Source organism: Phoxinus phoxinus, assembly GCF_949152265.1.
Source record: "Phoxinus phoxinus genome assembly, chromosome: 15".
NCBI classification, from domain to species: Eukaryota; Metazoa; Chordata; class Actinopteri; order Cypriniformes; family Leuciscidae; genus Phoxinus; species Phoxinus phoxinus.
In genome coordinates, this window is record NC_136890.1 from 35,107,172 (window position 1) to 35,134,671 (window position 27,500).

The 27,500-nt window shown below is 41.3% G+C and overlaps 1 protein-coding gene across 2 annotated transcripts in view; it reads left to right on the forward strand.

Annotated features, from left to right (window-relative positions):
• sema6a (sema domain, transmembrane domain (TM), and cytoplasmic domain, (semaphorin) 6A) overlaps positions 1 to 27,500 on the forward strand; it is a 124,409-nt gene that overhangs the window by 66,217 nt on the left and 30,692 nt on the right. For both annotated transcript variants that reach the window (XM_079638823.1, XM_079638822.1), the window contains exons 10-13: positions 8,678 to 8,895; positions 10,211 to 10,342; positions 16,772 to 16,927; positions 17,913 to 18,086. In XM_079638823.1, coding sequence (XP_079494949.1) covers positions 8,678 to 8,895; positions 10,211 to 10,342; positions 16,772 to 16,927; positions 17,913 to 18,086 — 680 coding nt within the window. The remainder of the gene's footprint in view (positions 1 to 8,677; positions 8,896 to 10,210; positions 10,343 to 16,771; positions 16,928 to 17,912; positions 18,087 to 27,500) is intronic.

Below are 27,500 nucleotides of genomic sequence, written 5' to 3' on the forward strand. Positions count from 1 at the left end.
CCGTTATAATAGCGATCCACCGTTATAATAGCAATCCGCCGTGGAACAAGCGCGTCTGCTCTTAAAGGGAATGTGAAAGGACGCTCTGATTGGTTTATTTCACGTTACGCCCAAACCACACCTATGAATAATGAAGCGACTTCAGACCAACCCCTTTTAGATTTGCGTCGGGCGCAAGAGTCATTTATCCGCCGGGAAAATAGCAACAGCGCCGGGTTCCGCCCACAAAGTAACTTGCGCTTTGCGCTTTGACACTTGCGTTTCAGATCGTTAAAATAGGGCCCAAAGTGTGCATAATCGTTCTAATTCTAATAGAATAGTGACGTCCACACCACAACTATAACGATAGCGACACAGAGAACGATATCGTTGGAATCACTTTCAGAATTTTTTCCCCAGCTGATGAACGATAAACACATTGAGAGCCAATCAGAATCCAAGATCCAAAGCGACAGACGATAAAACTGCAGTGCAATTGAGAAACAGAATGCTATTGTGCACTGGTGTGGATGCTAATATAGCTAGCGTTATAGTTATCGTTATTGTTATCGTTATTGTTATTGTTATAGTTATCGTCTTCTGGTGTGGACACTAATATAGCTAGCGTTATAGTTATCGTTATAGTTATCGTTATAGTTATCGTTATAGTTATCGTCTGCTGGTGTGGATGCTAATATAGTGATCGTTATTCAATTCAATTCAATTCAATTCAAGTTTATTTGTATAGCGCTTTTCACAATACACATTGTTTCAAAGCAGCTTTACAGAAAATGCATTTCAAAAATATACATACAAAAATACAGTTAGTTAATCATGAAATTTAGGGCATAACATATCGCCGGCGTTGGGTCGTCTCTTCACAGGCGTCGAGTCGTCTCATCACAGGCGTTGGGGCATCTGAAGTCTCCATGAGAGGCTGGATACTAACTGGAGCTGACGAACTCTATTTGAGTTATCTCGGGACAGGCGTCCCGAGATAACAACAAAAAAGGCAGATGGGAAATAATTAGCGTAGCTGCTGTTCATAATATGAATGCATTTGATCTGATTTAACTGTAGTATAAAAGGTATGAGATGCATCATGTGAATGCTTGGCTAAAGAGATGCGTCTTTAATCTAGTTTTAAACTGGTAGAGCGAGTCTGAGCCTCGGACAGTATCAGGAAGGCTATTCCAGAGTTTAGGAGCTAGATGTGAAAACGCCCTCCCTCCTTTAGTGGACTTAGATATCCTAGGTACGACCAGAAGCCTCGAATTTAGTGATCTTAAAGAGCGCGATGGATTATATGGCGATAGAAGATCTCTTAAATACACAGGAGCTAAACCATTTAGGGCTTTATAGGTCAGTAACAATACTTTGTAATTGATACGGAACTTAATAGGTAACCAGTGTAGAGATGATAAAATTGGTGTTATATGATCATATTTTCTTGACCTAGTAAGAACTCTAGCGGCTGCATTTTGGACTAACTGTAGCTTGTTTATTGAGGATGCAGGACAACCAGCTAATAGAGCATTACAGTAATCTAGTCTCGAGGTCATGAATGCATGAACTAACTTTTCTGCATCAGAAACTGATAGCATGTTACGTAGCTTAGCAATGTTTCTAAGGTGGAAAAAGGCTGTTCTTGTGACATTTGAAATATGATTTTCAAAAGACAAGTTGCGGTCTAGTATAACACCCAGGTCTTTTACTGTAGCGGATAAAGTAACAGGACGTCCATCTAGATTAAGGTTGTATTGTAAGAGGTTTTGTGGGCAGTTTTTTGGACCAATCAGTAATACCTCCGTTTTATCTGAATTTAATAGAAGAAAATTACACGTCATCCAATATTTTATATCTTTAACACACTCTGTCATTTTAGATAATTTAGTGTTATCATCTGGTCTAGATGAAATATATAATTGAGTGTCATCAGCATAACAGTGGAAACTTATTCCATGTTTTCTTATAATATTACCAAGTGGCAGCATATAAATTGAGAATAGCAGGGGGCCTAATACAGATCCTTGCGGCACTCCATAATTTACTGACGTTATCTTTGATTTTTCCCCATTTAAATGGACAAAATGGTAACGGTCTGATAGGTACGATCTAAACCAGCTTAATGCCTGTCCCTGAACACCAGTGTAATTTTGAAGTCGATCTAAGAGTATTTTATGATCTATAGTGTCAAACGCAGCGCTAAGATCGAGTAAAACTAGTATTGAGATACAGCCTTGGTCAGAAGCTAAAAGTAAATCATTTGTAATTTTAACCAGCGCAGTTTCTGTGCTATGATGTGGCCTGAATCCAGACTGAAACTTTTCATAGATATCGTTTTCTTGCAAGAAAGAGCACAATTGAGCGGACACAACTTTTTCAAGTATTTTAGACATAAATGGAAGATTTGAAATGGGTCTGTAATTTGCTAGGTTATTTGGATCTAATTGTGGTTTCTTAATAAGAGGTTTTATAACTGCTAGCTTGAATGTTTTTGGAACATGTCCTAAAGATAAAGACGAGTTAATAATATTGAGAAGAGGCTCTTCCACTACAGGTAACACTTCTTTCAGTAGTTTAGTGGGTATTGGATCTAATAAACATGTTGTTGGTTTAGATGCAGTGATAAGTTTATTTAGCTCTTCCTGTCCTATAGTTGTAAAGCGCTGTAGTTGTTCTTGAGGGGCGATAATTGAGGCTGAATCATAAGACGCTGTCAAAGATTGTACATTTACAATTGTGTTTCTGATGCTTTCTATTTTCTCAGTGAAGAAATTCATGAAATCATTACTATTAAAATGTAACGGAATATTTTGTTCAGGTGATGTCTGTTTATTTGTTAATCTAGCCACAGTGTTAAATAAAAACCTTGGATTGTTTTGGTTATTTTCTATTAGTTTGCGGAGATGCTCAGCCCTGGCTGCTTTTAGAGCCTTTTTATAACGTGACATACTGTCTTTCCACGCGATTCTAAAGACCTCTAAATTAGTTTGTTTCCATTTGCGCTCTAAGTTACGAGTTTCTCTCTTGATAACATGCGTAGCACTGTTGTACCATGGTGCTTTAGTTTTCTCTCTAACCTTTTTTAGTCTAATTGGTGCAACAGTTTCTAATGTACTAGAGAAAATGGTGCTCATACTGCTAGTCATTTCCTCTAGCTCATCTGTTTGTTTGGGTTCACTGAGGAGCGGAGATAGATCAGGTAAGCTATTCAAGAATCTATCTATAGTGGTTGGAAGGATTGTTCTGCCTGGTCGATAACGTGGCGCAACATGACACATTTCAGCCGTACGTAGTATGCAAGTTACCATGTAATGATCAGTGACATCATCACTTTGCGGTATAATATCTATATCGGTTAGATCGGTTCCATATGATATAATTAAATCTAGAGTATGATTAAGACGATGAGTGGGACCACTAACGTTTTGCTTGACCCCAAAGGAGTTTAATAAATCTGTAAACGCAGCTCCTAACGCATCATTTGTGTTATCAACGTGTATGTTGAAATCTCCAACAATTATTGCCTTATCGACATTGACCAATAGATCTGAGAGAAAATCTGCAAACTCTTTTAGGAAATCAGCGTAAGGCCCTGGCGGTCTATATACGGTAGCCAAGGCTAGAGATAATAGGGATTTCTTTCTTACATCTAGGAGCGTGACATTTAGAACAAGTACTTCAAACGAATTAAACCTGTGACCTGTTTTCTGAGTAACATTAAGAATATCTCTATAGATTGTTGCAACACCGCCGCCACGACCAATCAGACGGGGCTCATGCTTATAACCGTATCCTGGTGGAGTGGACTCATTAAGACCGAAATAATCATTTGGTTTAAGCCAGGTTTCAGTAAGGCAGAGTACATCGAAGCTATTATCAGTGACCATTTCATTTACAATAACCGCCTTAGGTGTAAGCGATCTAATGTTTAGAAGACCTAGCTTTAGAAATTGTTTTTGTTCACTAATATTGAGATTTTCTGGTTTAATCACAATTAGATTTTTCTTAGATCCTACAGTAGATTTATTGTTTGGCCTCACTAAACGAGGAATAGACACTGTTTCTATATAGTGTTCTACACTGGTACTTATATCAATTAATTTGGGACAGCAAAGAATGTGATTTGGACTTTGACTTACTAGTCATATGGTGTGTAACGTCTTGGAGATGTTGTCCGACAGAACAGCCGCTCCGATTCTGCTGGGGTGCAGGCCATCAGCACGGTAGAGCCTAGGTCGCTCCCAAAACAGATTCCAATTATTTACAAAGAGCAGTCTCTGTTCATTACACCATGACATCAACCATTCATTTAGTGCAAACAATCTACTGAACCTTTCTTGTCCTTGTCGGTACGTGGGAAGCGGTCCAGACACGACGATCTTTGCTTCAGGCGATGTTCTGCGTACCGTCTCGATCAGGCTCCTGTAGTCCCTCTTCAGAACCTCCGTCTGCCGCAGCCTGATGTCGTTCACCCCCGCGTGCAGCACGACAGCTCCGACGCGCTCGTCACCGTTCAGGATCTCGGGGACCTGCGCAGCGACATCGAGAACACGAGCACCAGGAAAGCAGTGAGTGCGCACCATACCTTTACCTGAGGTAGCGCGGACATGCCGGACCATGGAACTGCCGATGATCACAGCGTCGTCGCGTTCCGTCTCGCGAAGAGGGGAGAAGCGGTTCCGGGTGGAGATCTCGAAGACCGGGAGGGGCGGAGAGGTCCTTGCTCTGGTCCTGGCTCGTGTCTTCCGCTGTGGCATCATCCAGGGTCCATGGTGCTGTGTCGGTGTCGGGGTAAACGAAACCAGGGGTGCTCGGGTCCTGTGCAGAGAAATACACGGAGTAGAGGAGGATGGAGTCGAAAAGTTACTAACCACTGACTTGTGAGCATCGGCGCGTGATGCTTCAAGCGCTGATCGTCGGTCTCGCAGCTCGGCCTGCCTCCCCAGCAGATCACGGATCTGCTTCTCCACGGACTCCAGCTCCAACCGCACCGAATGCAGCTCAAACGTGTCCTCACCTGCACTCAGAGGTAGACACACATACGATGTATTCGCCATTATGACAGATGAACAATAAATTAGCAGTGATGCTACCAATATCACTACTAATTTAGGACTGAAATCATGGATAGAACCCGTATCCTTCCAGTGATTCGAGTGTAAATAAGACGGTCGATAGGAGAGACCACGCGTGCAAATGCTAGCGGGCTAACTTAATGTTAGAGATAGTAACGGAAGATCGGAAAGTTGGATATAACTAGCGATATCAAAGCAATCCGATTGTTTTTATTTTTTTATTTATTTTTTATAGAGAGTAGTATCGGAGATATGTTATTGTTATAGTTATCGTTATAGTTGTCGTTATAGTTATCGTCTGCTGGTGTGGACGCTAATATAGCTAGCGTTATAGTTATAGTTATCGTTATTGTTATCTTTATAGTTATCGTTCGCTGGTGTGGACACTAATATATTTATCGTTATAGTCATCGTCCGCTGATGTGGATGCTAATATAGTTATCGTTATTGTTATCGTTATTGTTATAGTTATCGTTATAGTTATCGTCTGCTGGTGTGGACGCTAATATAGCTGGCGTTATAGTTATCGTTATTGTTATCGTTATTGTTATAGTTATCGTTATAGTTATCGTTATAGTTATCGTCTGCTGGTGTGGACGCTAATATAGCTAGCGTTATAGTTATAGTTATCGTTATTGTTATCTTTATAGTAATCGTTCGCTGGTGTGGACACTAATATATTTATCGTTATAGTCATCGTCTGCTGATGTGGATGCTAATATAGTTATCGTTATTGTTATTGTTATCGTTATTGTTATCGTTATAGTTATCGTCTGCTGGTGTGGACGCTAATATAGTAATTATAATAATGAGAAAGAACCAAATTGCTTACCACAGCTATGCAGACGACACACAGATCTACTTAGCCCTATCGCCTAACGATTACAGCCCCATTGACTCCCTGTTCCAATGCATTGATGAAGTAAACAGCTGGATGTGCCAAAACTTTCTTCAGTTAAACAAAGACAAAACTGAAGTCATTGCGTTTGGAAACAAAGATGAAGTTCTCAAGGTGAATGCATACCTCCACTCTAGAGGTCAAACAACTAAAAATCAAGTCAGGAATCTTGGTGTGTCTCTAGAGTCAGACCTTAGCTTCAGTAGTCATGTCAAAGCAATAACTAAATCAGCATACTATCATCTAAAAAATATTGCAAGAATTAGATGCTTTGTCTCCAGTCAAGACTTAGAGAAAATTGTGCATGCTTTCATCACCAGCAGGGTGGATTACTGTAATGGACTCCTCACTGGCCTTCCCAAAAAGACCATAAGACAGTTGCAGCTCGTACAGAACGCTGCCGCCAGGATCCTGAGCAGAACCAGAAAACATGAACACATCACACCAGTCCTCAGGTCTTTACACTGGCTTCCAGTCACATTTAGGATTGATTTTAAAGTATTATTACTGGTATATAAATCATTTAATGGCCTAGGACCTCAATACATTGCAGATATGCTCACTGAATATAAACCCAACAGATCACTGAGATCATTAGGATCACATCAACTAGAAATACCAAGGGTTCACTCAAAGCAAGGAGAGTCCGCTTTTAGCTATTATGCCAGCCGCAGCTGGAACCAGCTTCCAGAAGAGATCAGGTGTGCTCCTACAATAGCCACTTTCAAATCCAGACTCAAAACACTTCTGTTTAACATTGCATTTACTGAATGAGCACTGTGCCGCTGTTCGTCCGACTGTTTGCACTGTATTTTATTTTATTTTTTTAGCTTTGCATTTACTGAATGAGCATTGTGCCACTGTTCGATATTAAAGTTTTAGTCTGAGAAAGAGCTAAGAATGTGAATGCTGGGCTAAGGAAAGTGAAAAGAATGTGCAAGTAAATGAAAGAGAAAAGAAAGTTGATACAGGGAAGTCGTAAGAAGATTGAAAGAGAATAGAAAGTTGATAGATGGTAAGTAAGAAGATTGAAAGAGAAAAGGAAGTTGATAAATGGTCATAAGAAGATTGAAAGAAGATTGAAAGAGAATAGAAAGTTGATACAGGGAAGTCGTAAGAAGATTGAAAGAGAAAAGGAAGTTGATAGATGGCAAGTCGTAAGAAGATTGAAAGAGAATAGAAAGTTGATAGATGGTAAGAAGATTGAAAGTCGTAAGAAGATTGAAAGAGAATAGAAAGTTGATAGATGGTAAGAAGATTGAAAGAGAAAAGAAAGTTGATGCATGTAAGTAAGAAGATCCTTTTAAAAGAAAGATCTATAATAGCTACCGGTCGATATAAAATACGTCCGACTGTTTGCACTGTATTTTTTTTTTTTTTTTTTTTTTTTTTTTTTTTTTTTTTTTTTTTTTTTTTTTTTTTCCAAACTGTGATTCAGGAAGATTTTATTAATTTTTAGGGCTGTCTGATTGGAAGAGATTTTGAAGGGGAACGGGAGAGCTTCACTCCGACGAGGCGAGTGAAGATTAGCTATACTATGGAGAGTATAGAGGTTCGCTGTTTGTTTAAAACAGCAAAAGTGAAACGTGCTCTGTGGGGGCCCAGTGGGGCAATACTGGTGTGGTACACCACCCCAGCAGAGGACGTCCCTGGATTAGGTCCAGTGGCACCGCAAACCTGCTCAATCACTTCCATCTCAGATAGGGGTGATTATTAATTATCAGGGCTGTCTGATTGGAAGAGATTTTGAAGGGGAACGGGAGAGCTTCACTCCGACGAGGCGAGTGAAGATTATCTATACTACGGAGAGTATAGAGGTTCGCTGTTAGTTTAAAACAGCAAAAGTGAAACGTGCTCTGTGGGGGCCCAGTGGGGCAATACTGGTGTGGTACACCACCCCAGCAGAGGACGTCCCTGGATTGTAGGTCCAGTGGCACCGCGAACCTGCTCAATCACTTCCATCTCAGACACGGTTTTAATTATTCTTATTTCTTTTGATTATTTTAATTTCTTCTATGTAAAGCACTTTGAATTACCACTGCTTAGCCTTGCATTTACTGAATGAGCACTGTGCCACTGTTCGTCCGACTGTTTGCACCGTATTTTATTTTCTAAACTGTTTTAATTATTCTTATTTCCTTTATTATCTATGTAATTATTTTTATTTTTATTTCTTCTATGTAAAGCACTTTGAATTACCACTGTGTATGAAATGTGCTATATAAATAAACTTGCCTTGCCTTGCCTTGCCTTGCCTTGCCTATAGCTAGGGTTATAGTTATAGTTATCGTTATAGTTATTGTTATCTTTATAGTTATTGTTCGCTGGTGTGGACACTAATATATTTATCGTTATAGTCATCGTCTGCTGATGTGGATGCTAATATAGTTATCGTTATAGTTGTCGTTATAGTTATAGTTATCATTCACTGGTGTGGATGCTAATATAGTTATCGTTATAGTTGTCGTTATAGTTATAGTTATCATTCACTGGTGTGGATGCTAATATAGTTATCGTTATAGTTGTCGTTATAGTTATAGTTATCATTCACTGGTGTGGATGCTAATATAGTTATCGTTATAGTTGTCGTTATAGTTGTTGTTATAGTTATTATATATAGTTATATGTGGATGCTAATATAGTAAAGGTTTAGTTATGGTTATAGTTATCGTCCGCTGGTGTGAACGGCTCTAACACTCGCGTCTCTCTCTCTGGTCAGGTGGTGTTCCCGCGTGTGGCGCGCGTGTGTAAGAACGATCGCGGCGGCTCGCAGCGAGTCCTGGAGAAACAGTGGACGTCCTTCCTAAAGACGCGACTCAACTGCTCAATCCCGGGAGACTCTCATTTCTACTTCAACATCCTACAGGCCGTCACCGACGTCATCCACATCAACGGACACGACGTCGTCATGGCAACCTTCTCCACGCCATACAACAGGTGACGCGCGAGAATCTCTATTATCGTTTGTGTCGGAGCAGTTGAGCTTGTTAAATAAGCATTAAAGGTGCAGTGTGTAATATTATTAAAGGTGCAGTGTGTAGTATTATTAAAGGGGCAGTGTGTAATATTATTAAAGGTGCAGTGTGTAGTATTATTAAAGGTGCAGTGTGTAGTATTATTAAAGGTGCAGTGTGTAGTATTATTAAAGGTGCAGTGTGTAGTATTATTAAAGGTGCAGTGTGTAGTATTATTAAAGGGGCAGTGTGTAGTAGTATTAAAGGTGCAGTGTGTAGTATTATTAAAGGTGCAGTGTGTAGTATTATTAAAGGTGCAGTGTGTAGTATTATTAAAGGGGCAGTGTGTAGTATTATTAAAGGTGCAGTGTGTAGTATTATTAAAGGTGCAGTGTGTAGTATTATTAAAGGTGCAGTGTGTAGTATTATTAAAGGTGCAGTGTGTAGTATTATTAAAGGTGCAGTGTGTAGTATTATTAAAGGTGCAGTGTGTAGTATTATTAAAGGTGCAGTGTGTAGTATTATTAAAGGTGCAGTGTGTAGTATTATTAAAGGTGCAGTGTGTAGTATTATTAAAGGTGCAGTTTGTAATATTATTAAAGGTGCAGTGTGTAATATTATTAAAGGTGCAGTGTGTAATATTATTAAAGGTGCAGTGTGTAATATTTAGGAGGATCTGTTGACAGAAATGCAATATCATACACATAACTATGTTTCCAGTGGTGTATAAAGATCTTCCATAATGAACCGTTATGTTGTTATTATCTTAGAATGAGGCATTTCTCTCTACAAACACGGCGGGTCCGCTTACATCCACATGTGTGTACGGTGGCCCTGAACGGACAAACGCGTTTCCTCACTATGTTGTTCTTCATGATAAGAAGCGAGCTAAAGTCAGCCAATAAAACACTGACACAATGATGAACAAGTGACAATAACATTCCCAATAACATCGTTTTACTGAATAATTGAGTAAACCTAATTTCTTAATTTATCTTTGTAAAAAATAAACTCATTGTTTAACTGGCTACTCTCACTTCCTGTTGGCCACTGTAACTTCTGTTGGGTGTAATTCACAACCTCACCACTAGATGCCGCTAAAACGTACACACTGCACCTTTAAGAGGCGACATGGAAATTTCGACTGGGGCAAAGTTCCAGTGAATGAAAGCGTGTGAACTCTTCTGACCCGCGGCTGTGAGATTCACAGTTCGGCCCTCGTGTGCGGCTCTCAGACGCACTGGAGTGATTCACAGTTGTGTTACTTTGGCGTGTCTCTGTGATGATGTGTGTTTCAGTATCCCGGGCTCGGCGGTCTGTGCGTATGACATGGCGGAGATCGCGCTGGCCTTCACCGGACGCTTCAAAGAGCAGAAATCACCAGATTCCACCTGGACACCCGTGCCGGAGGAGAAGGTGCCCAAACCCAGGTACACAGAGTTTAAATGGAATCTGAAAGTCTCCCTGTAGTCAATCATTTTATCCTTTAAAACTCATCTTTCATCACCAAAATTACACATTTAAGCGTTTTTTCCTTGAAAAAAAAATCTTAATGCCTTAAAATATCTTGAATGTAACTCGACACCCTCGCCTCATTTAGTATGCGCGGTTCTATGAATATGCAAATGAGCCCCGCCTCCACTCACTCCCTCACTCAGAGATCCACTGGTTGACGATCACACGTTGATCTGATTGGTCAAGGTAGTGTGTGACGTCAGAAACACCAGCGATTTCAAACCGTGTTTTTGAGACTGTCTTTGGTTCACTGCAGTTTTAAAGTGCACCTATTATGACATTTAAAATGTTCCTAATGTTGTTTAGGGAGTCGTGCATGCAATGTCAAAAAACACTTTTGTTGTCGTATAATATGCATTTATTTTTACCTGATTTGCTCACCGACTCCCAAATGATTCGTTCAACGACTCGTTTTTCAAACCCCTCCTTTGCGCGACGCTAATCTGCGTTGATTGGTCAGATGACCCAGCAGTGTTTACAGAGATAATACTTATTGTTTACCACGGAGTACAATGATGCTTTTATCAATTAAATCGTGTTATAATAATGATTATAGTCCACTGCTTTAGTTTGTAGTAAAAAACTAAAAATAAGATAAAGAATTTAATGTTATGTTAGAGAGCATAGCCCAGAGTTCATATTGTAAAAGCACAATCAGTCTTTGTTTGCATTAGCCCGATACATAAAAATAACGTTTTTACAAAAAAAAAAAATGCAGTTACGTTACTACGAGGTATTACTCTATTCTTTAAGACAACTCCAAAAACAACGACAAACACTTCACATATCTCAATACAATTGCCATTGAAGACCTAGAAGCTAAACGGTGCTTACACAACAAACAAAATAATTATTAAGCATGCTACATAAAACATAAAAGCAACAGTTATTAATAACACTTACAGGTTGTGATACGGAGGAGGAAGCTGATGCAATACACTTGGAACTGAACCTTCCTTCAATATCAGCGGCTCGCGAATCCAAGTTTGATTGCATTTAAGTTGGTAAAGCAATCGTCTTCAAAATGGCGCGAGCAAAGCACAAGGCTCGGACTATACTTCTGTGGTATGGTTGTAAATATGAATTGTTGCCACTTAGTCTTCAAATGCTGACTTCACTTGAGCCGCACTTCAGAACACAGCGTCTCGTCGCCATGATGTTTCCCTGCTGGCCTTGGAGCGCAATAAGTGGGCGTGTCGTATTCAAATAACTCGACAAGTTGACGTCATCTAGTCAGAGAAAAAGCTTCGGTCTTCTAACGATTCATAAAATGACTCTGAGTCGACTCTTACTTTTGAAAGACAATAACTTTATATACGGTGCACTTTCATATTTCAAACTTTGCAGGATGTTTTTGTTCACTTAGATCTATGTTACACACTACATGAAAGGTACATTTCAAAATTCCATAATAGGTGCCCTTTAAGCAGAAAATACTCAGCAATGCTGTCGACTTATGAACTTACACATGGTGTGTGTTAAAGCAGATTAATAACTCCACATACACACATAAACTACAGTAAAAGCTGGATTTACACCACAGGGGGACTTTAATGCCTTGTTTCGGGGCAACGGGTGTAAATATCTCTCGACTCTTTCAGGTCCAAAACATTGAAGTGTTTCTTTTATTGCCGTTTATATATTATTGTATTTATTTTTTCTTAGTATGTAAGTGTGTAATGTTCCTGTCTTGTGTTTGTGAGTGTGTAGAGCTGATCACATCGAGTGTTTTCTGCGCGCTCTTCATCCTCCATATGGCTCGTCTCTGTCATGAACGAGGAGTATCGCCTGCGCTGAATAACATAAAATGATGTGTTTGTGTGAAGCGAGGTCAAGTGTTAATGAGAGCGACCGTGCCAACTGTGCTTCAGTGTAATTCTGCTTCCTCCGCGTGAGGACGAGTGCTGGAGGAGCTGTGTGTCGCCGTAACTCGCCGCTTCACTGCTATAGTACGACGCATCGGTGAAGAAATCATCTAGTCACGACTGTTTCCCGAAACCGTATTGTCGCAAATTGGTCGTTCAACCGCGTTGGTTAATGATGTCATGCAGGTGGTGGAGTAATAATACTTTTAATGAATCTGTTTGAGATCAAATTAATGCTAGATGTTTTGCTATAATTATGCACATGTCATTCTGAGGAATATTTCCCAGTTATTTTGCTTTATTTCCAGATTCAATCATAGACTCGTTCTTACACACTAGAGCTCGTTCACACAATCCGCCGTTATAATAGCAATCCGCCGTTATAATAGCAATCCGCCGTTATAATAGCAATCCGCCGTTATAATAGCAATCCGCCGTTATAATAGCAATCCGCCGTTATAATAGCAATCCGCCGTTATAATAGCAATCCGCCGTTATAATAGCGATCCGCCGTTATAATAGCAATCCGCCGTTATAATAGCAATCCGCCGTTATAATAGCAATCCGCCGTTATAATAGCAATCCGCCGTTATAATAGCAATCCGCCGTTATAATAGCAATCCGCCGTTATAATAGCAATCCGCCGTTATAATAGCAATCCGCCGTTATAATAGCAATCCGCCGTTATAATAGCGATCCGCCGTTATAATAGCGATCCGCCGTTATAATAGCGATCCGCCGTTATAATAGCAATCCGCCGTTATAATAGCAATCCGCCGTTATAATAGCAATCCGCCGTTATAATAGCAATCCGCCGTTATAATAGCAATCCGCCGTTATAATAGCAATCCGCCGTTATAATAGCAATCCGCCGTTATAATAGCGATCCGCCGTTATAATAGCGATCCGCCGTTATAATAGCGATCCGCCGTTATAATAGCGATCCGCCGTTATAATAGCGATCCGCCGTTATAATAGCAATCCGCCGTTATAATAGCGATCCGCCGTTATAATAGCGATCCGCCGTTATAATAGCGATCCGCCGTTATAATAGCGATCCGCCGTTATAATAGCGATCCGCCGTTATAATAGCAATCCGCCGTTATAATAGCGATCCGCCGTTATAATAGCGATCCGCCGTTATAATAGCGATCCGCCGTTATAATAGCGATCCGCCGTTATAATAGCGATCCGCCGTTATAATAGCGATCCGCCGTTATAATAGCGATCCGCCGTTATAATAGCGATCCGCCGTTATAATAGCAATCCGCCGTTATAATAGCAATCCGCCGTTATAATAGCGATCCGCCGTTATAATAGCAATCCGCCGTTATAATAGCAATCCGCCGTTATAATAGCAATCCGCCGTTATAATAGCAATCCGCCGTTATAATAGCAATCCGCCGTTATAATAGCGATCCGCCGTTATAATAGCAATCCGCCGTTATAATAGCGATCCGCCGTTATAATAGCGATCCGCCGTTATAATAGCAATCCACCGTTATAATAGCAATCCACCGTTATAATAGAAATCCGCCGTTATAATAGCGATCCGCCGTTATAATAGCGATCCGCCGTTATAATAGCAATCCACCGTTATAATAGCAATCCACCGTTATAATAGCAATCCACCGTTATAATAGCAATCCACCGTTATAATAGCAATCCACCGTTATAATAGCAATCCACCGTTATAATAGCAATCCGCCGTTATAATAGCAATCCACCGTTATAATAGCAATCCGCCGTTATAATAGCAATCCACCGTTATAATAGCAATCCACCGTTATAATAGCAATCCGCCGTTATAATAGCGATCCGCCGTTATAATAGCGATCCGCCGTTATAATAGCAATCCGCCGTTATAATAGCGATCCGCCGTTATAATAGCGATCCGCCGTTATAATAGCAATCCGCCGTTATAATAGCAATCCGCCGTTATAATAGCGATCCGCCGTTATAATAGCAATCCGCCGTTATAATAGCAATCCGCCATTATAATAGCAATCCGCTGTAGATGCAGATGTGTGATGTAGATGCAGATGTATGATGTAGATGCAGATGTGTGATGTAGATGCAGATGTGTGATGTAGATGCAGATGTATGATGTAGATGCAGATGTGTGATGATGTGTGATGATGCAGATGTGTGATGTAGATGCAGATGTGTGATGTGTGATGATGCAGATGTGTGATGTAGATGCAGATGTGTGATGTAGATGCAGATGTATGATGTAGATGCAGATGTGTGATGATGCAGATGTGTGATGTAGATGCAGATGTGTGATGTAGATGCAGATGTGTGATGATGCAGATGTGTGATGATGCAGATGTATGATGTAGATGCAGATGTGTGATGATGCAGATGTGTGATGATGCAGATGTATGATGTAGATGCAGATGTGTGATGATGTGTGATGTAGATGCAGATGTGTGATGTAGATGCAGATGTGTGATGATGCAGATGTGTGATGATGCAGATGTATGATGTAGATGCAGATGTGTGATGATGCAGATGTGTGATGTAGATGCAGATGTGTGATGTAGATGCAGATGTATGATGTAGATGCAGATGTGTGATGATGCAGATGTATGATGTAGATGCAGATGTGTGATGATGTGTGATGTAGATGCAGATGTGTGATGTAGATGCAGATGTGTGATGATGCAGATGTATGATGTAGATGCAGATGTGTGATGATGCAGATGTGTGATGTAGATGCAGATGTGTGATGATGCAGATGTGTGATAATGCAGATGTGTGATGATGCAGATGTGTGATGATGTAGATGCAGATGTGTGATGATACAGATGTGTGATGCAGATGTGTAATGAGGCAGATGTGTAATGATGCAGATGTGTGATGTAGATGCAGATGTGTGATGTAGATGCAGATGTGTGATGATGCAAATGTGTGATGTAGATGCAGATGTGTGATGTAGATGCAGATGTGTGATGATGCAAATGTGTGATGTAGATGCAGATGTGTGATGATGCAGATATGTGGGGATGTGTGATGATGCAGATGTGTGATGTAGATGCAGATGTGTGGTGATGTAGATGCAGATGTGTGATGATCCAGATGTGTGATGTAGATGCAGATGTGTGATGATGCAAATGTGTGATGTAGATGCAGATGTGTGATGTAGATGCAGATGTGTGATGATGCAAATGTGTGATGTAGATGCAGATGTGTGATGTAGATGCAGATGTGTGATGATGTAGATGCAGATGTGTGATGATGCAAATGTGTGATGTAGATGCAGATGTGTGATGTAGATGCAGATGTGTGATGTAGATGCAGATGTGTGATGATGCAGATGTGTGATGATGCAGATGTGTGATGTAGATGCAGATGTGTGGTGATGTAGATGCAGATGTGTGATGATCCAGATGTGTGATGTAGATGCAGATGTGTGATAATGCAGATGTGTGATGATGCAGATGTGTGATGTAGATGCAGATGTGTGGTGATGTAGATGCAGATGTGTGATGATCCAGATGTGTGATGTAGATGCAGATGTGTGATGATGCAAATGTGTGATGTAGATGCAGATGTGTGATGTAGATGCAGATGTGTGATGATGCAAATGTGTGATGTAGATGCAGATGTGTGATGATGTAGATGCAGATGTGTGATGATGTGTGATGATGCAAATGTGTGATGTAGATGCAGATGTGTGATGTAGATGCAGATGTGTGATGATGCAAATGTGTGATGTAGATGCAGATGTGTGATGATGTAGATGCAGATGTGTGATGATGTGTGATGATGTGTGATGATGCAGATGTGTGATGATGCAAATGTGTGATGTAGATGCAGATGTGTGATGTAGATGCAGATGTGTGATGATGCAAATGTGTGATGTAGATGCAGATGTGTGATGATGCAGATATGTGGGGATTTGTGATGATGCAGATATGTGGGGATGTGTGATGATGCAGATGTGTGATGATGCAGATGTGTGATGTAGATGCAGATGTGTGATGATGCAGATATGTGGGGATGTGTGATGATGCAGATATGTGGGGATGTGTGATGATGCAGATGTGTGATGATGCAGATGTGTGATGCAGATGTGTGATGTAGATGCAGATGTGTGATGATGCAGATGCAGATGTGTGATGTAGATGCAGATGTGTGATGTAGATGCAGATGTGTGATGATGCAAATGTGTGATGTAGATGCAGATGTGTGATGATGCAGATGTGTGATGATGCAGATGCAGATGTGTGGTGATGTAGATGCAGATGTGTGATGATGTGTGATGATGCAGATGTGTGATGATGCAGATGTGTGATGATGTGTGATGATGCAGATGTGTGGTGATGTGTGATGATGCAGATGTGTGATGATGCAGATGTGTGATGATGCAGATGTGTGATGATGCAGATGCAGATGTGTGATGATGCAGATGCAGATGTGTGATGATGCAGATGTGTGATGATGTAGACTGATGTTCACTGCTGTCGTCTTCAGGCCGGGCGTCTGCGCAGGAACTTCTTCTGGTGAGAAATTCAAAGTGTCCAATGAGTTTCCGGATGAAACGCTGAACTTCATCAAGGTCCACCCGCTGATGGACGAGGCCGTGCCGTCGATCGCCAACCGGCCCTGGTTCCTCAAGACGATGGTTCGGTGAGTCTCATTATCAAACATCTTCAGATGGATTACGCATGCAAATCTGGATGCAGTGAGAGGGACCTGCTGGTTTTCACGGATGAATCGAGTCATTTGCATCTGAGTCAGACATTACATTTACATCTATTCATTTAGCAGACGCTTTTATCCAAAGCAACTCACAAATGAGAACAACAGAAGCCGTGAAACTAACAACAGGACAACGCTATACAAGTGCTGTGACCCTGCCCAGTTTAGTCTAACGCAGTACATGAATTATTATTTCTAGTTTTTTTAGAAATAGATATAGAATAGAAGAGAAAGTGTTATTATTAATGCATCAAGTGTTGCCGAAAAAGAAGATGCGTCTTCCTGAAGCCTGAGCGATTCTCTCACATTCATGTGTTCAGTTCTTCATAATCCTCACATCAGCTCCAGCCTGAAGAAAAGAGGAGGTTTCACGCGTATGAAAGCAAACACTGGTGTCTGTTTTCTTATAATGGAGTGGATTATGTGAGGAATATGTGTGTGTTTTCTGTGAAACGACGTCTGGTTACATCCTGATAAGTTTCTGTTCATTTGGGTTTGTGTAAAGTTGCCCCAGAAAAACTGAATTATTGAAAACACATTTGCTGAAGAAGCGTCGGGATCGCTTTATTACGCCGCTTCACAGACTCCAGAGACTGGGAAAGATGAAAAAACATGTATAATTTGTCTTCTTATTTCCATCTTGCCAGTTTTAATTAGCCTGAAAATGTATTTGCATACTGATTTAGAAATTATACATACATTTGATTAACACTGAGATGAGCTCGCTAATTGGAAAGGCAGATAACGGTTTAATTTCTTTTAGACGGAAATCAGATGGAAATGTCATTGTAACCCTTATTCCTTCTGTGTGTGTGTGTGTGTGTGTCTGTCTGTGTGTCTGTGTGTGTGTGTGTGTGTGTGTGTGTGTGTGTGTGTGTGTGTGTGTGTGTGTGTGTGTGTGTGTGTGTGTCAGGTACCGCCTCACGCGTATAGCCGTGGATAACGCCGCCGGCCCTCATCGTAACCACACCGTGGTTTTCCTGGGATCCGAGCGAGGGATCGTTCTGAAGTTTCTGGCTAAGATGCGGAGCGGCTTCCTGAACGACAGCTTGTTTCTGGAGGAGCTGAGCGTCTACAACCCAGAGAAGTGTGTATTCCATTAGGAAGAGCTCTGTCATCTGCACACACTGATCAGGTTACAGCGGTCAGTAAATTAAAGAGCGCTGCTGGTTTGGCCGAGAGGAGCGCGCTCTGAATGATTAAAGAGTCTCGTATGTGCTGACGGCACACTGGAACAAACAGGAGAACGATGAGGCGTTTTCAGTCGTGCTGCGTTTACATCAGAAGAGTCGTTTATTAAAGCAGTGAGACTTCAGACGCCACGTTACTGCGGTTTTAAATCAATGAAGCGCATTAATATGCATTTATTATTAAGAACAGCAGACAATATTCAGATTCACCTCAAGTTTTGTTCTCGTCTGATAGTATAGAGGTTATGCGCGTGAAATAATAATATAATTATAATAATAATAACTTAGACTTATATAGCGCCTTTCATGGTACCCAAGGTCGCTTAACAAATGTGTGTGTGTGTGTGTGTGTAGGGGAACACGTGAGTCCCGCGAGAAACACACAAAACACATCTAAAACGCACGATTACTGCCGGCATGTCAATATCCATGATCACTGGGTCTTGGGTAAGTTGTAAGGAACACTATATCGAGTCCAAGCTTTAGTTTAAACTGATAATTGTTTGTCCCTCATCGGCTCTTCTGCCACTCCGTGTTCCTGCGGGAAGCTGACGGCATGCGTGACCTCCATCAGTGCAGTCAGATCAATAATATTACTGGATATTAACTAGTGTGTGTGAAGCTGTTTACGATTGCCAAGAAACAGAACATTTCCAGATGAACTGAATGTGAGTCGCTCTGTAAATACTTTGCTGTAGGATTCGCTTGGTGAATATTCGTGGAATTCACTCGCAACTTCTGAGTGAAAATTCTTACACATTGAATGAAACATGATATTTTGAGGTAGAAAGACTGAAAAAGTATTTTCTTGTCAAATGTATTACCAATATGCTTGATGTGTGTTTGACGTGTGCTTGTGTGTGTTTGACGTGTGCTTGCATGTTTGACGTGTGCTTGTGTGTGTTTGACGTGTGCTTGTGTGTGTTTGACGTGTGTTTGCATGTTTGACGTGTGTTTGCATGTTTGACGTGTGCTTGTGTGTGTTTGACGTGTGCTTGCATGTTTGACGTGTGCTTGTGTGTGTTTGACGTGTGCTTGTGTGTGTTTGACGTGTGTTTGCATGTTTGACGTGTGTTTGCATGTTTGACGTGTGCTTGTGTGTGTTTGATGTGTGCTTGCATGTTTGACGTGTGCTTGTGTGTGTTTGATGTGTGCTTGTGTGTGTTTGACGTGTGCTTGCGTGTGCTTGCGTGTGTTTGAAGTGTGCTTGTGTGTGTTTGACGTGTGCTTGTGTGTGTTTGACGTGTGCTTGTGTGTGTTTGATGTGTGCTTGCATGTTTGACGTGTGTTTGCATGTTTGACGTGTGCTTGTGTGTGTTTGACGTGTGTTTGCATGTTTGACGTGTGCTTGTGTGTGTTTGACGTGTGCTTGTGTGTGTTTGACGTGTGCTTGTGTGTGTTTGACGTGTGCTTGTGTGTGTTTGACGTGTGCTTGTGTGTGTTTGACGTGTGCTTGCGTGTGTTTGAAGTGTGCTTGTGTGTGTTTGACGTGTGCTTGTGTGTGTTTGACGTGTGCTTGTGTGTGTTTGACGTGTGCTTGTGTGTGTTTGACGTGTGCTTGTGTGTGTTTGACGTGTGCTTGTGTGTGTTTGATGTGTGCTTGCGTGTATTTGACGTGTGCTTGCGTGTGTTTGACGTGTGCTTGTGTGTGTTTGATGTGTGCTTGCGTGTATTTGACGTGTGCTTGCGTGTGTTTGACGTGTGCTTGTGTGTGTTTGACGTGTGCTTGTGTGTGTTTGAAGTGTGCTTGCGTGTGTTTGACGTGTGCTTGTGTGTGTTTGACGTGTGCTTGCGTGTGTTTGACGTGTGCTTGCGTGTGTTTGACGTGTGCTTGTGTGTGTTTGATGTGTGCTTGCGTGTGTTTGACGTGTGCTTGCGTGTGTTTGACGTGTGCTTGTGTGTGTTTGACGTGTGCTTGCGTGTGTTTGACGTGTGCTTGCGTGTATTTGACGTGTGCTTGCGTGTGTTTGACGTGTGCTTGTGACGCGTGTGTTTGACGTGTGTGTTTGACGTGTGCTTGCGTGTGTTTGACGTGTGCTTGCGTGTATTTGACGTGTGCTTGCGTGTATTTGACGTGTGCTTGCGTGTGTTTGACGTGTGCTTGTGACGCGTGTGTTTGACGTGTGCTTGCGTGTGTTTGACGTGTGCTTGCGTGTGTTTGACGTGTGCTTGCGTGTGTTTGATGTGTGCTTGCGTGTATTTGACGTGTGCTTGCGTGTGTTTGACGTGTGCTTGTGACGCGTGTGTTTGACGTGTGCTTGCGTGTGTTTGACGTGTGCTTGCGTGTGTTTGACGTGTGCTTGCGTGTGTTTGACGTGTGCTTGCGTGTGTTTGACGTGTGCTTGTGACGCGTGTGTTTGACGTGTGTTTGACGTGTGCTTGCGTGTGTTTGACGTGTGCTTGCGTGTATTTGACGTGTGCTTGCGTGTGTTTGACGTGTGCTTGCGTGTGTTTGACGTGTGCTTGCGTGTGTTTGACGTGTGCTTGTGACGCGTGTGTTTGACGTGTGCTTGCGTGTGTTTGACGTGTGTTTTTGACGTGTGTGTTTGACGTGTGTGACGTGTGTTTGCCATGTGTTTGTGACGCGTGTGTTTGACGTGTGTTTGCCGTGTGTTTGTGATGTGTGTATTTGACGTGTGTGTTTGCCGTGTGTGACGTGTGTTTGCCATGTGTTTGTGACGCGTGTGTTTGACGTGTGTTTGCCGTGTGTTTGTGATGTGTGTATTTGACGTGTGTGTTTGCCGTGTGTTTGTGACGCGTGTTTGCCGTGTGTTCAGGGGCGCAACTACCCAGTGTCAGAGGGGTATCCAGCAACAAATTAGGCGCCCCCCACTCCCCAAACAAACAAACAAACAAACAACAACAAAAAAGAAAAAAAGTGTCCAATGTAATGAGTGAGGAACGAGTGAGAGTTAACATATAAAATAAGTAGAAAATTGCTATTTATTAATAAAATTGAACTATGTCCCTCTAGGGGGGTTCGGGGGCATGCCCCCCCGTAAGAAAATTTTGTGCTTTTAAATGTTAAATTCATCAATCTGGTGCACTTTCAGGGTTCAAAATTAAAAGCTCCAACCCATATTCAGTGTGCAAATTAAACAAAGAAAAATGCAAACCTCTTTTAGTTACAGTGTCTGTCTACATTACACTACATAATAATAGTTATAATATTAATCCCATGATAGTAATAGCCATATATTGTAAAACAAATGCACTGAAAAATAAAGGAAACTTTCATAATTAGTTTTGTACTTATTTCTATACTTCACAATAAAGATGTGATTGGGTCAGCCCAGTGTCAATCAAGAAAAGAACCAATGGGCCGCTGATCTACGTGTTTCATGAAAAATGTCAGAAAAAAAACCTAACACTGACTTTTTTTTTTTGACCAATGGATTACACCGGCACTAACCCAGCATCGGCAATTAATAAAAAAATAAATAAAAAAAACGAACGGGCCTCCGATGTAGCAGCTACGAGTTTTATGGGCTGTTAAGACAAAAAAAAAAAAGTAGGCCTATATGTATCGGCCCAAAAAAGACCGGGAATCTCCCGGTAGTCCCGATGGCCAGTAGGCTGTGCGTGGACGTCACACTTTAAATCCTGTTGCTTTTCACCATCCACTTATTTAGCTGCTGTCTCATCAATTGACATGCCATCTCCCTTTTCAGTCTTTCTTTTTCTATCTTTAGCCCCGACAGCTTTTTTACTTTATCCATCTTTATCGACGACAACTCACTACTCGTTCCTGCTCGCTCAGCGCTCACAGCACCCGCGCCCGCTCGCGATAATAATATCATATTATCCCCCCTCTTCTATGTCAAAAATCTATGATGGAATCTTATGAGGGCGCCTACTCTAAGCCAGTTAGTCCTCTAGAGGGTTATATAACATTGGGGAAATGCAGAAATTATTTAGAAACGCACAACAGCAGCTCACAAATAGAAATTCTAATTTTTAAAAAATTAAAAAATATTTTTTTTTTACCATTGCTTTGGCGCCCCCGCTGGTGCTGCGCCCCTATGCGCCGCATATAGCGCATACCCACTTTTTGCGCCACTGCGTGTGTTTGTGACGCGTGTGTTTGCCGTGTGTTTGTGACGTGTGTATTTGACGTGTGTTTGCCGTGTGTTTGTGACGTGTGTATTTGACGTGTGTTTGCCGTGTGTTTGTGACGTGTGTATTTGACGTGTGTTTGCCGTGTGTTTGTGACGTGTGTATTTGACGTGTGTTTGCCGTGTGTTTGTGACGTGTGTGTTTGCCGTGTGTTTGTGACGCGTGTTTGCCGTGTGTTTGTGACGTGTGTGTTTGCCGTGTGTTTGTGACGCGTGTGTTTGACGTGTGTTTGTGACGTGTGTGTTTGCCGTGTGTTTGTGACGCGTGTGTTTGACGTGTGTTTGTGACGTGTGTGTTTGCCGTGTGTTTGTGACGCGTGTTTGCCGTGTGTTTGTGACGTGTGTGTTTGCCGTGTGTTTGTGACGCGTGTGTTTGACGTGTGTTTGTGACGTGTGTTTGACGTGTGTTTGTGACGCGTGTGTTTGACGTGTGTTTGTGACGCGTGTTTGCCGTGTGTTTGTGACGTGTGTGTTTGCCGTGTGTTTGTGACGCGTGTGTTTGACGTGTGTTTGTGACGTGTGTTTGACGTGTGTTTGTGACGCGTGTGTTTGACGTGTGTTTGTGACGCGTGTGTTTGACGTGTGTTTGTGACGCGTGTGTTTGACGTGTGTTTGTGACGCGTGTGTTTGACGTGTGTTTGTGACGTGTGTTTGTGACGTGTGTGTTTGACGTGTGCTTGCGTGTGTTTGTGACGCGTGTGTTTGACGCGTGTGTTTGACGTGTGTTTGTGACGTGTGTGTTTGACGTGTGCTTGCGTGTGTTTGATGTGTGTTTGTGACGCGTGTGTTTGTGACGTGTGTGTTTGACGTGTGCTTGCGTGTGTTTGACGTGTGTTTGTATGGCGCTCCAAATGTGTCATTCGCCGACGAGACTGACAAGCACGACAGATAACACACGTGAATACGTGCGTGTACGTCTCCATTGGTTTTATATGGAGAGGTACACGGAAAAATCACGTCACGTAGACACGTCAATAACGTGTACCTGTTGATCTATACAGACGTCACGGCGGCGTCAGGTTAGAAGTTAACGTGTGGAGAACGTCTGCCCGTCTCCACGTCTGCCCGTCTGCACGTCTGCCCGTCTGCACGTCTGCCCGTCTGCACGTCTGCCCGTCTGCACGTCTGCCCGTCTGCACGTCTGCACGTCTGCCCGTCTGCACGTCTGCACGTCTGCCCGTCTGCCCGTCTGCTATACGATCTAATAATGTATTAGTTTACAAATGTTCATTGACTTGGAGCTAGGCTCTGCATTGGTTTTAGCCTGAAATTGATATTAACTGTGAACTTATTCCCCTGAATGTACTTTTGCAGTTTTTCTCAGTCACTTTGGTACATTTTTGAATCATCCTTAAGATTTTTAAACCAGTAAATGCATTTAAAAAAATAATTCATACTAGCAGCTCCACACAATGGAAGTAAACCTGTTCAAAAACCTGCTCAAAATCCCTAGTTCATCTCTCAAAAGTCAGTATTTATGTGAATGAACATACTAGTGCCATCAGAATGAATAGTCCTTGTGTCATTGTTCACAAACAAGATAGTCAAAATGCTTCGTCATGTTGTCAATAATAAAGTGTTCAGTATTTTCAGATTTAAACTATGGCTACGATTTATATTTATATTCTTTAAATCACAATACATACATTCATATACAGTATATATCCTGATGACATCGCTAGGCTATCATTATGGAGGGTATCACTGGTTGTTCCCTCATCATAGGTCACACAATCACTATTCAATTAAAATGTATAAAGTTTATTAAATGGCAAAACAGAGAGAACAAAAATATTTAAGAGAGATAGAGAGGGAGGCTTATATCCAGGGCTTCCAATGCAATGCACTTGTGCAAAACGAAAACGCTTGTATTTTTAAAGCGCAAAGTTAAACAACAAAATCTTAATTTGAACTATAGGCTACACCAAATGCTGCGCAAAAAAATACATATAGACGAATTTTTGTTTATGACTTATTGCCCCTTTATTAAACATTTAAAATATTCACAAATTAATATGGATTTTTACTTTTTTCTAGGACAAAATTAGAACCTGGAAATTTTATTTTTCCCGCAGTGCTGAATGAGAAGAGCCATATACAGGCCTATGTCTCTGAACCACAGCCTACAGAAAGGTGATAGGCTAATGATAATAAATGTGTCTGAAAAAATAACGAGGCATTTTAATTGTTTATTAATAAACTATTGTTTTCTAAATCAGTGTCGGCTAAAATCTCTATCTCCGCTGTTACGCGGATGCGCCTTTAGAGAGAAATGCTCCGTTCATACGCATTACATAATCAGAAGGTATTAGCTTTCGATTCGAATCGAATGTGTTCGTTTTAAAGTGGACATTTCGAGCTTTAGCTGCATAGGCTGTATTTAGTGTCAGTTCTCGCGCTCCAGTTCACGAAGATCATGCGCGCCTGATTGTTTTATATTATTTGACAAAAGCACAACGCTTTCTTGTTATTGTGAGTTTACACAAATAAAAGTAGTTACGAATAATGTATTATTATTTTCTGTATGACCAGAAATGATAAGAGTAGGCTATTTTCAGTTGTTTCCACTGTTGATAGGAAAATGCAAGTGTTCGCGTCCGCGGCTCCGTGCCATGCAGTGCGCGCTCACACTCCGCTCCACAAACCCTTGGATATGCGTCAAAATCTTGTGTTTATTTGTGATAATCTTATTATTATAGTCTGACCCATATTATGAATGACATTTGACGAATTGCTTTGTTCCTTTTTTGGATAAAAGCGTCTCTAAATATGTAGCCTAATAAATTTTATAATAATGATGATAATTATTTAATTATTTTTGCGTACACGGACCCCAAACACACCGCGTCTTCCAAGTCAGGTGACTGTAAATGCGCAAAAACCGAAATATTCCTTTTTCGAATTGGCTGAAAAACGCAATTTAGAGGTGGATAAACGCACTTTAGAGGTGGATAAACGCACTTTAGAGGTGGATAAACGCACTTTAGAGGTGGATAAACGCACTTTAGAGGTGGATAAACGCACTTTAGAGGTGGATAAACGCACTTTAGTGGTGGATAAACGCTATTTCCGAGTTTTGGGAGGTGCGCAAACGGCGTTTACGTGCGTTTAGCCTCCACTACATCCCTGTACACACACACTCTGTATATGTGTGTGTGTTACATTGTCTCTATAAAGCATATTTACTGTATAATGTAAAATGCAAGTGGAGAACTGTAATAGAGTAAGTATACAGCAGAAAATAGTGTCTGATTACACCCCAGTTCTGTCTACAAATGTTTGAATGACTGAAGACACTGTTCTCCCAACATCCCGCTGCACCGTTGACCTCCTCAGTCATTGTACGGTCATGATTGAGAACATGGTCTGCAATAGTGGCCCTTATTTCATTATAAACATGTCCACAATCTTGACCTCTTCCACTTTGCCTCCGTACCCTTCCTCCACTCATTCTTACTCCTCCTCTTCCTCTTCTTCTTCTTCTTCTTCCCGGCTGTTGACCCTGTGTGTTTCCGTGTTGTTCTTCCATTATCTAAATGTGTAACACTGAGTTGTGCTCGGTCAATATATGCTTGCAATGAAGCTTCATGAGATGCTCCTCTGAGCGGTTTCAGAAACCTGGATGATTTAATGCGTTACATTCCCCTTCATTAGTGAAATGCATACCCGTATATCTATTTATAACGCAGCCACTTTAAATTCACATAATGTTTCACTTCTGGGGAACAGAAATATATATATTTAAATGTAATGAAAATTAATTGCCAACTGAGACACAAAGTTGAGGAAAAATTACAAGTAAAACACAAATTTGTAAATATTTGTTTGAATGTTTCTGTGTAATGAGCAGTTTTTAGCTTAAAAAAAATAATAATTAGGAAATCATTGTCTAAAAGGAGTAGTTGTGTCCAAGCCTGCGTTTTTTAAAACAAGAAACAGTAATATTGTGAAGTAATATTACACATTAATATAACTGTTTTTTATTTGAATATATGTTAAAATGAATAGGTTGAACATTAACCAGTCATCTCAATAGAGAAGGGTCTTGGCGCCATCTACTGGCGATTTTATATTTATATTTGGTAGTTTCATATTTATTTAGCCTCCTTTCATTTCGGCATTTACAACTCGGTTTAAAATAAATGAGCTTGCTAGAAGTTCATAGAGCGATTTTTTTATAACATAGAAATAGTTAAGTAGCGTATGCATCCACTCATAGAGCTTTTTATTATTATTGTAGCCTATAGCCTATCTTATTCCCATGCATGATCGTGCATAATTTATATTGTAAAATACATTCAAATCTTTTTACTGTTGACATTCGTTGATTTTTTTATGTATACAAACCTAAATAGTATTTTCTTAATATTGTTCGAGGATAAAGATATAGGCTAAGACCTAGCCTATGTTAAATAGCTATTAATGTGATTTTCTCTGTTGAAAATTCTACTAGCCCACACTGTTTGAACAGTGTCTCAAATAAGAAAAGTCCATCATACAAGTAGCTGCATAAAAATACGTGCGCTATTTTTATATTAACCAAAGGCATGTTAAGTATTGCGTTCAGACGTGCAGACGGGCAGACGTGCAGACGGGCAGACGTTCTCCACACGCATATCACACGCACGTTAACACGTCTTTAAGCTTGGTTAGGAAAGGAATGACACAAAGCGAGCGCCATACGTTTGTGACGCGTGTTTGCCGTGTGTTTGTGACGCGTGTGTTTGTGACGCGTGTGTTTGTGACGCGTGTGTTTGTGACGCGTGTGTTTGTGACGCGTGTTTGCCGTGTGTTTGTGACGTGTGTGTTTGCCGTGTGTTTGTGACGTGTGTGTTTGCCGTGTGTTTGTGACGCGTGTGTTTGTGACGCGTGTTTGCCGTGTGTTTGTGACGTGTGTGTTTGCCGTGTGTTTGTGACGTGTGTGTTTGCCGTGTGTTTGTGACGCGTGTTTGTGACGCGTGTGTTTGACGTGTGTTTGCCGTGTGTTTGTGACGTGTGTGTTTGCCGTGTGTTTGTGACGCGTGTGTTTGCCGTGTGTTTGTGACGCGTGTTTGTGACGTGTGTGTTTGACGTGTGTTTGCCGTGTGTTTGTGACGCGTGTTTGTGACGCGTGTTTGTGACGCGTGTTTGCCGTGTGTTTGTGACGCGTGTTTGTGACGCGTGTTTGCCGTGTGTTTGTGACGTGTGTGTTTGCCG